The sequence below is a fragment of the Galeopterus variegatus genome, unplaced genomic scaffold (genome assembly GCF_000696425.1).
Source record: "Galeopterus variegatus unplaced genomic scaffold, G_variegatus-3.0.2 Scaffold6103, whole genome shotgun sequence".
Taxonomy (NCBI): domain Eukaryota; kingdom Metazoa; phylum Chordata; class Mammalia; order Dermoptera; family Cynocephalidae; genus Galeopterus; species Galeopterus variegatus.
In genome coordinates, this window is record NW_007732214.1 from 32815 (window position 1) to 43563 (window position 10749).

The 10749-nt window shown below is 35.4% G+C and overlaps 1 protein-coding gene across 1 annotated transcript in view; it reads right to left on the minus strand.

The window, feature by feature from the left end:
* The window catches only part of LOC103605823 (acyl-CoA synthetase short-chain family member 3, mitochondrial-like), a gene marked incomplete at its 3' end in the record, with an annotated part of 109719 nt that overhangs the window by 23412 nt on the left and 75558 nt on the right, over positions 1-10749 (minus strand). The window contains exon 10 of the mRNA XM_008590444.1: positions 8342-8445. Coding sequence (XP_008588666.1) covers positions 8342-8445 — 104 coding nt within the window. The remainder of the gene's footprint in view (positions 1-8341; positions 8446-10749) is intronic.

Here is a 10749-nt window from a genome sequence, read left to right on the forward strand (position 1 = left end):
GGTGCAGGTGTGCGGCAGTGGGAGGTAATACTGAACTTCAGTTATGCTCAGAATCAAAAGGTCTTAGTGATTGTCTGGATATGGGGAAAGACCAAGATGGAGAAGTCCAGGTTAACCCCCAGGGTTTTGGCTTACAAATGAAAGATAACACAGAAAGAGTAGATGTGAGCGAGGGGTAGCATGAAAAATATGGTGGCGAATTTACAAATCCAGCTCTGTAAATGAGAGCTCCTGATGCATGTGGCAATTTATCATTCTGCCCCTACTGTGATTCTAGAAACACTACATTTAAGCAATGTGGATTTAGAAGTTGGTAGCCCATGCTGAGAGTGGAAGTCCTAGAAATAAATCAATGCACCAGCCTATCACTGCTGACTCATATTAATCACAGCATCATGATGGGCTTAGAGGCAATTTGTAGAGAAACTATCCTCTCCACCTCTGAATCTATACAGTGAGCTATAAATAACTTGAATGGTGGTAGCAGAAAGAAAGCAGAAACAGTGAGGTGTACACCAGTGAAAGAAAATCAATTTAATCTTTGTGTTTAGGAGATGGTTCGATTGCAGTTTAAAATACTTAATTCAAAGCAACCTAACTATTTGTACTAGAAGCATACCATTAATTCTAACTGGGACACATTGGTCTTATCCTACTCCCTTACTGACACACTACCTCTAACTGTGGGTAACTCAATAGAGAAGCCCTGCAGTTCAATTCAATAACCTGCAGTTCAATTTGATAAGAAATGCTGAACTGATGAAAGCATGAGATAAAATGCATGAAGAGAAGACTCTGGACAGCACAAAACAATGAGAGTTCTGGTTTTAATGCTAGCCAGTTAGCTCAAGGAAATTAAATTCTTTATGGTTACTTTTTTTCATGTATAAGTAGAGCTCTTATTTTCTAAGTTTTCTTGCATCTAGATTATCTACAGGCCAGGATGCTAAAAATGGCCTTTACATTCATGAAGGGTTATTCATGGAAAGGAAAGGAAAAGAAACATAATATTTATTGAGGGCTGACTATAGACCAAGAACTCTATCTACTAGGTTGTTTCTACATATTTCACTTTATTTAAAGCTTTCTATAAACTTGTGAGACAACTCAGGAGCAGAAGATCAATGACTTGCCCATGGCTACAGAGTATGTGGCTGGACTAGGATTTAAAAGTAGTCTTATTAGGATTCCATATTACCTTTCACTGCCCACACTGTTTCCCAAGGAGAATAGTCACCTGCTGTTTTCCAAATTAAAATTGACAGCAAAAGAGGAATTAGTAACTATTTTGTGGGGCCAATGGGTCGCAGCGCGGGGGTTTACATGAAACAGGGAAATCAAATTTCCAGATAGTAAGGTTTGTCAAGAGAAGGTTTAGAAACTCTCCTTGTGAAAATCTGTATAAACATGACATATTTAAACCTTTCTACGGTGGATTAAACGTGGTCCTTGTCAGGGGCGGGGGAATTAGAATAGATGATATTTCAAAGAGCAAACCAACTTTATACTATTAATCAATTTTCTAGTGTTTAGTCTGTTGTCAAAACATTATCACTAATATAATAATGAGCCCAAATAGTGGTTCTAAAAAACAATTATACATTTCCAAACTAATTCATGTAATCATATTTGAAAAAAATCACTTGATGTACTTTCTACATTATAATGCTATGAAGATAAAAAATGTCTGATTCAATGACTGCTGTTGGGCTTAGGAATTCATTTCCAGAAGGCTTCACAGTTTGTAAACAGTTATTCACTTTCAAAAAGAGAAAACCTTATCAAGCATGCCTTACATTTCACAAAAGATTACTCCTTCCATAAACTAAATTCACATAGCTTACCTCTAAGCTCCTGTTTCTCAAATTATCAGTAAAAATCACCTACTTTAAACTAATGAAGACCATTCTAAATGAGAAAAAAATGCTGTTGCCAGGCAACAATGATGACATCAGGACTTTTTTTCTCTCTCACCAGATGGATACTGTCACAGCATCTTGAGCTGCACACTGCTGAGATGACACTGTCTATGTAACTGTTTTTTCCAATCACAACTTCTCATGCTAAACTATCTAAAATATATTTTCTATGAATGAGAAAAAAAAGGTGAATTTATTTGAAACCATTAAATAGTGAAAAACAAACATGCATCAGACAGTAGTGGTTCATTTATATTACTGAAAGACTGTATTCTGCTACACGAAGGTAGCCTAGGGTATTTTCTGGACAAACCAGTTCATGGGCAATGGCATTGCCAGTCCAGTCCAACCTAGCCCTTTCAGTTCCACAATGTGCATTTTACAAAGTTCAATCCATTTTCTTTGAAAATATAAGCATGTTCTTTAAAAGCACCCTATCACCATAGCCCACATTTGATAGACTCAAATTATTAAGTAAAATCTAGAAGCAAACACTAGAAGGGAACATTTGATTATACATGGAAATATTTTGCCCCCAGATCTTTAGCCAAAGGAACATGTTCTAGTGACATTGGCCACAGAAAAGAGGCCTTTAAATAATTAAAGATAGAGTCCTCAAGATAAAGTCACCAAGAAGACACTTTCCTTACTGTCATGCCAGCCATATAGAGCCCTTTATGCCTTAGTCCTAAGAATGTATTTTGCAGTAAAGTACGCAAGATTTTGCACAAGGCACAAGCAAAATAAGCAAAATATTTTTAAATTGGACAAAAGTCACACTTCTAGCACATAGTTATAAATTGTAAAAAAAAAAAAAAAAGGAAGAAATAACAAGAGTCATAAAGTTTCCAATGCTGAATTCTAGGAATGGAGAAAATTCCCTATTGTAGGATAAACTTAGAATTACACACTGACATTGGAATCTCTGTGCAATAAATATATCAAAGTGGACACATGAAAGCAGAATGTCTGAGAATCTGAAGGTAACAAAGGAAAAGAATAACATTGGGAAAAAAAAAGTGACTTAGATTTTAACAATCTACCTATCAAATCCTCAAATCCTGGTTAAGTGTTTTACAGTTAGTTTACTTAGGAGAAATGAGACAGTGATATAATTGTGCCTATAACATTTCCCATAGAGATCTTTGCTCAGGATAATTGTTATCAAACTGCAATTAGTTACTCTATTTTGTGGTTTTTATTCTTATAAATAATATGTATTTTTGTCTTAAAAAAGTGCACTGGGATAATGGATCTTCTCCAGATATACCTAAAGATAAGGACTGAATTTGGTTAATCTAACCAACTTTTGTGGTTAAAGCTCTTGTCCCAGATGTATGCTCTCAGGAAGTATATCTTGGTGAACTGTGCGAAAATAAGGATTATCATGTCAAGTAGCCTTGACATATTTTATTAATATGGTATTAGTATATGTGTGCCCTTAGGATCAATGGTTTTGATTTAAGAACTGGTATGACTGAAGTTTGCTAGAGCCTTTGGGTCCATTTTAATAAAATCCAGAATTATCAGATTCCTCCTCAAAGGAAGAGGATTTAGGCTATACAGAGACTATAGTTACTTCAGAACTGAAATTGCAATTAAAACTGCAGCAGTTTAATCAAATAGGGAGAGAAATACTCTGATTACTCTAAGATATAAGAACTCACAAAGATGGCTCAAGGCAGATAAAGCAAGATCAATAACTTTGATCATCACCACTGTCCCAGTCCATTAGGTGACTACTGTTTTCTCATTAAAATCCCTCCTTAGGGTTTTAAAAATTCTATGAAGAATCTTATTCCTCCATTAAAGTGATAGAAACAAAATAAACAAACAACAAAATCACCTAGTGCTGCTCAAGTTGGTGGTAATTACCTCATTTTAATTATATCTTTACACCTGGACATAAAGACACTTGAAACACTTTGAACATAAGCTCTGCATTTTCTGATGGAAACTACACAGACAGTAATCTGCTAACTGGTGGAAAGAGTCATGAATTCTGTTGATTTAAACCCTTTACCACATTGTACCTTATAAAAGCCATTGTATTTTAGCTTTGTTATCATTGTCTTTAATTCACTGATAGCAAGTAGAAGAATAAAGTATTTCTAAATAGGATTGAATAATATTAAAAGGTGGAGCTCCAAGTTGTTTTCTTACATTTCTAAATAATACTATATCTTATAGCAAATGGGAAAGACAGAAGGAAGGAAGAAAGAAACAAAGGAGGGAGATAGAACAGGAGGGAGGGAAGGAAGGAAGGAAATCTCAAAAAGGAATAAGATCTACTCTGCCTGGGTTTTAATAGTCTCTGAAATTTAAGATTCTTTCTATTTCTTTTTTGTACTCAATCATTTACTCATAAGGCAAAGAATTCCTTTACAGTCATCTTAAATAAGAAAAAAAAAATTCCTATAAAGGACATCATGTATTGCACTGACAGTTCTTTCCTTCTAAAATTGTGCTTCCTGTCTGATTTCTGGAAAAGCTTCTCTTAGCACTAAAAATGATGGACAACGACACAGTGCTTTATCTGGAGATGGTACAACTGAGGGTAATGAAGTTCTGGTGCTCATTTTACACATTAGTTTCCAAATTTTAATGAAACAATGATCTATTCCCTTTATTTCCTCTTTTTAAATTTGATTGTAAAATATTTGTTTCTTTATCTTTGAGTAAAAAAGAAAGTAAAAAAAAAATCAATCAGTAATCTGGATGATTTCCATCATCTCACAGATAAGTAACTGTGAAGATTAAAACATCCGGGTGAATAACAATGATTTAGCATTTATCCAGATTTATGGATCAAATAGATACAACCTCCCTCTCTGAACTTAGCAAGACCAATTTCCTCCATGAGAGTATGAAATGTTTATATTGTCATAAACCAAAGCAAGAGCTTAATGCTTCAGTGGTGCTGAACAGAAACAATTCTTTATTAAAATGTTCCTAAGAGGAAGTGGGGAGTGCTGATTTGTTCTCGGATTTTCCACAGATTAAATTTTAGTTCTCAATTTAGAATCTTAGATATTATTTAAATAAGATATCAAAGAGTGTTAATATTAATGTAGCAAAAGAGGATGCTGGTCACTAAAAATCTGTTGTTGCTAATACAGATTACACTCAGATTACAAAATCAGTATGGTAATACAAATGGATTGCCTGCAGAATACCTTCTTGCAACCCAAGTCACAGAAGCCAATCAATTTTTATTCATACATTTTAGTTACTTAACATATCCCTTACTAATTTCAAATTATACATCACAGTTTCTAAACAGCTCATTTGTGCACAATTATTAATGTAATCAGACAGCAAATTCATAAGTTATTCTCAAATATATGGAAGGTTCATAAAAGTATGCAAGCGTATAAAAATATCAATTTCTAAGTCAATAACAAGAACGAGGAACCTTCCAGAAAATGTGAAATTTGAAATTTAAAAAAGTATTCTTTGTTAAAAGCTTAACCCTCCCTTAAACATTTTCAGTTGCAAACTAGCATACCTCTTGGGGATTGAATCATCATCTATTTGATAGTTAAACCATTAGGAAATTTAGAAATGTGCTATAAATATCTGGGTTTTTTTCCTTTTTCTAAGAGTTAATAATAATCCATAAAGTACTTGCCCTTTTCCCCTGGTGATTTAACATTAATCTGATATCATCTTAAGAAAGAATAACAATAGCAAATACTAAACTTCAGCATCACTTTACAATCACCACAGCATACAACTTTGAAAATGAAAAAATTGATTTCTTCAATGCAAATAAATAAAAATTTTAACTAGATTTTCTGTTAGTAGCTGACATCTGCATCACCTAGGATGAAACTATTTTATAAGATAGAAAACTACAAGCTAGCTACCTACCTACCTAGCCAGATGTATGTATTTGTGTAGTTTAATTGGACAAAATACTAAAATGCCATAAAATCAAATGGGGGTGGGGTGGAAAGAATCAGTCATTCTATTAGTAGAAATTCACTATGTTTTCCACAGTAATGAGTACCCATTCCAACCTGATTACTGTGACAGCACACTGACATAATGTGGTTATTAATTTCCTCTGAACAATACATTAAAAGAAAAATTGCAAATTCACATGAAGCTCAGTATACACCAGGGACCTCACGTGCTTACTTCACACAGGCTTCAGTGAGCTTTTTTGTAAGCTTGAGTGCACTAACTACATATACCACAGGCCATTATGCACAAAGATAACTACAAGAAAAAGTAGAATAATCATAATTTTATTTATAAATGTGTTGGTTTCCTTCAACAAGCTTTAGCATAAACACCTTTAAAGGGGAAAAACAAAACTCTTCTGCAAGCATTTGTGTAAGGTCACTTGTGAGGGAAGCAACCTCATTTTGACCACGTAAAGAAGACCATCTTAAAGGTGACAAGATATTTTCCAGTTTAAACTCAGGAAAATAACTGTTAAAACTTTTCTAGCTAATAGGGGATTCTCTAGCTCTTAAGCCTGTTTGTGACACCAATTGTCTAGCTCTTAATCCTGTTCGTGACGCCAATTGTAAAGCTACACGATCACGCTAGTTGTCGGGGCTCTTTTACCTGCCGATAATCCTGCACTGACTGGGCCGATGGTTGAGCTAGGGCTGGGTCTGGAGCTCCCAGACCCCTCAAGCCCATTGTCCAGACTGGGTCACAAACACTTCATATGCCAAGCTGGGTCACCAGACCCCTCCACACCAGGCTGGGTCACCAGACCCCTCCACACCAGGCTGGGTCACCAGACCCCTTCACACAGGTCTATAAACTTGGTCTATAAACACAGGTCTATAAACCAGCCACACGGTCCCTGGAAGCTGCAGGTCTGGAAAAACATGGCCACCCAGGGCAGTCACCCATGGCAGTAAAACACCATCCGAAGTGGCGCTGCCTTGCAGGCGCACTTACTCCACCCCCCCACACAATGTTTCCAAACCACCCTGAACCGGCTCTGAGGCAGGGGAGCCTGACCAAACTGTTCCATTTTCCCAACAGGGATACATCAATAATATATTGCAGAGGCAATAATTCTTTACTTGTTTTTATGTATTTCTACACATAGCATTGATCTTTCTCCAAATTCAGTCTTAGCTTCTGTATTTCCTAAATAGTTACAAATCTAAATTTAGATAAGTATTTTCCCCTTAGTAAATAAAATTAGAAAGAATAGAAACCTCCACTCTGATTTTTATCTTATGTAAGGAATGTGTGTCTTCTGTTCTGATTATTCATTTTATATTCCATTTTCCAAAGGATATAGAAAATCACTTTTTCCAAAGAGCAATACTCAAAGAGGTAATATAAAAAGTATAATTTCTAAGAATGTTCTAAAATATCAAACACTAAACTTCAATTTTAGTCACTTGATTTTCCATAAAAAAAATTTTTTAAATAATTTTTAAAATTAGGTCTAATTTTGGCAAAGAAACTTTATTAATTTTTTAATTCAAATTGGATACTATGACCCACGTGCTGAGAAGGTGGAATTACTGAAAACACTAATAAAAAAGGGTTAGTCCTATTCACTGAACTCAGTGGGACTGAACTGAAATATATACATATGAAAGTTATAAGTCTCTCATAGCTGGTAGCTACTTTTATTGGTTCAAAAGAAAAAATTCCTATACTCAGTGAGGAAGAAAACGGATTCCAGACAATCTACCCTCTCTCACGTATACACACCATCATCCCTCCAGGAAGAAGTAGAAAGGTTTTTATTTTTTCCTGTTTGTTCCAAAGCTTAGACTCTAACCACTTAATATGAGAATTTGTTTCCCAATGATCACTTAGTGGGAGGAAAATAGTGAATATATAAAATGAGTAAATAAAGAAGTTACATACATAAAGACCATTATTTTGAGAAAAATAAATTTTTCTGCCTTGAATGATAGGCAGAAGAGATTAGATTTTATAGAATACAAGATTCCCCAGAGAATTCTATGAGAGGACCAGGGCTTTAAAAAAGTGCTCTGGGAGAAATGTGAAGGGTACATAAGAAATCAGAGAAAACAGAGGTTAGTGATGAGGATATTTTAAACCAAGGCAGGTGATAATGCTGCTGCCACAGCTCAAAGACACTGGAAGTACTGAATGTGGGTGAATCTGACAGACATTTCAAAGGAAAATCTGAGATATAGTAATTTACTGAATATAGGAAACAAAGAAGAGAAGATCAAGAGGTCTTTAGTGCTTTGTACCTAGGGACCAAGAAAATGGTGGAATCAGTGTCACTTATTAAGGACATCATTAACAATAGTCCAATCAAAGAATTGTGTAATTTCTACTGAAACCAGAACCACCTGAATCCTGAGTTTGTGCCGGCTGGTCATAGCTCAGGATTTCCTCCAGTCCTTACAGCTTTTTGAGCATTTCTGCAATATTTATGTGCATGGTTGGAAAATGCTCACCAGTTTGCCACCAATGATCTAGGACGGGTACTTTGAAGACCTTTTTGGACCATTCCAGTGTTTCCACATCACATCGTTCTCCAGCTACAAATAATGTTTTGAACCTGCATATAAGAGAGACATTGAATTCAAATTATTCCTTGAAAATAAATCTAAATAATTTCATTTACTTTTTTAAACGTTGTAGAATGTAACCACATCAATTATGTTGAAGGAAAAGAGCCTTATTTCCAGTAGATCATACTGCGAAATGGTGAGAAACACTGTTTTGGCCCAAATGTTCCAGATGCACATTATAGCTTTGGACTGAGGTGCTTCTTAAATAGGATCCATAGCTACAGCTTCTCAGTTTTGAAAAGAGCAATTGAGTGATCTCTGTAATACGAGTACATCTGTCATATGCATCTAATGATCAAAGATGAAAAACCTTTTCCCCCTTGACATTATCCTTGCTAATTTTAGCTCCAAGTTTGATTGCTTTATTTTACTAAAGGATATACACAAAAATACACTCACACGTATAAGCTAAGGCAACAATATGCTCATAAATATAATGTACTTATCCCTTTTGTGAGTTCCTCTGGTAAAGATTACTCTGATTTACTGCATGTATTTCCCGAATTTCAAGGACATAGCTAGGAAAGATAACTGACGAAAAAGTAAATGTCATGTGGCCTTGTAGGTCAGAAAAGTTTTTATCAATAGGAATACAAGGTTACTAAGAGATGAATGAGAACTAGCAACTTTTGCAGGGAGCATTATGCCACAGAATAAAAAGAATGAGATAGAAAAATAGCATTGGTTTGACCTGATTAGTGGTTTTTTGAGAGAGAGGATATTTTTATTCAATTTTCAGTGCCATGATGGCTTGCTGTCAAAAAAAGAATATGTGTATAAAGAGTTAATTTATTATCACCAAAGTAAAAAAAACAAAAATCAACAACCTGCCTACGCATCAATGTAAACTGCCACAGAAGGTACCTTATTATTCCCTTAATTTATTTTTTCATTACATGTAGATTTACAGAGATTCAAATATTCCCATCTCTATGCTCCAAGGACATTCTACTTCTCTCTTTGCTATAAACATGTATCTCACTATATAATTATTTGTTTCTCATCTATTTCTCACACTGAACTATGTGCTTCTTAAAAACATTCATCTTTTTATCCCCATACCAACAAAAATAAGTGGGATTTTTTTTATATAAGTTTCTAGATGCTCAGAATGATGAAGTACAGAGGTACTTATTCCAGTTTGACTCATTCTTCCAAGTAAAACAAGAGGCATGTTGGTTTCCAAGAGTTTAAAATTGACAAAGAAACAGTGATGAGAAGAGAAACATTCTGGAATGGCTATGAAAGCAAAGTACATATCATAAAAGTAAAAGTAGTTAAGAACAGCCAGTTGGACTCAATCAGTAGCCTGGGAGGCTATGCTGGGATAGCTACAAATTGTGTGTGATACAGAAAAGAAAAGATGACAAATCAATGCTGGAAATGCTGTCTAGGGACTCAGACTAAACAATAAGCAATAGTCGTGTGGAGAAAAGTAGGAATAACCAGACTGAAGAGAACTACCAGGAAAAAGAATGTTGTAAGAGACTAGAAGTCACAGAAAAAATTTTAAAGAAGGTGAAAACAAAGGCAGAGTCAGAAAAATAGTGTATAGTTGTGAGAAAGGGCATTTTAAAAAAATTGATTATGCATATTATTGGGGTCAGGCTGACCATTACCACCTGTGCCCAAGATGAGATGATCAGATCAATACTATAAGCATGCTTCTCACCACAAATTTCAGTAATCCCCGGTGCCCTACACCCAACCTCTCCCTGACCTACCTCTCCCTCCCCCCTGCCCCACCCTGCAACCCTAGGGTTGTGCTCTGCAAGTCCCACACGCCACTGTGGTCTTTCTTTCCTTCCTTCTTTCTCTCTTAGCTCCTCCTTGAGTGAGGACATGCAAGAGAGGGCAAATCTAAACTTAAGTATCTTGAAAATGTGTCTGTTCTGAGGGTTGACAGTGTTTGCAGTAACTAAGAGACTCTAACATTGAAGACGCTGGAGGATATAAGCATGTGTTTATAGAAAGATCATCATCAAGATATTAACAATCTCTCAATGACCATAGCAGTGGAGAATAGAGAGGAAGTCCATGATTTATTGGCTAAAGTCGCTGAGAGGAACTCTGAAGATGGGGAGAAGGTGTTACAAATGGATAGCATGAACTTCAGTAGAAGACAGGCTATTAAACGAATTATCAAGTTCTCATGTTACCAACTTTACTTTAATATCCTCTATAATTTTTATAGATAATCTTGGCCCAAAGATGCATTCGGACTCAATTATGGAAAAAAGGTGAGAGTTTAACTATTCTACATAAAATCCTGGTAGCAGACAAGCTATTGA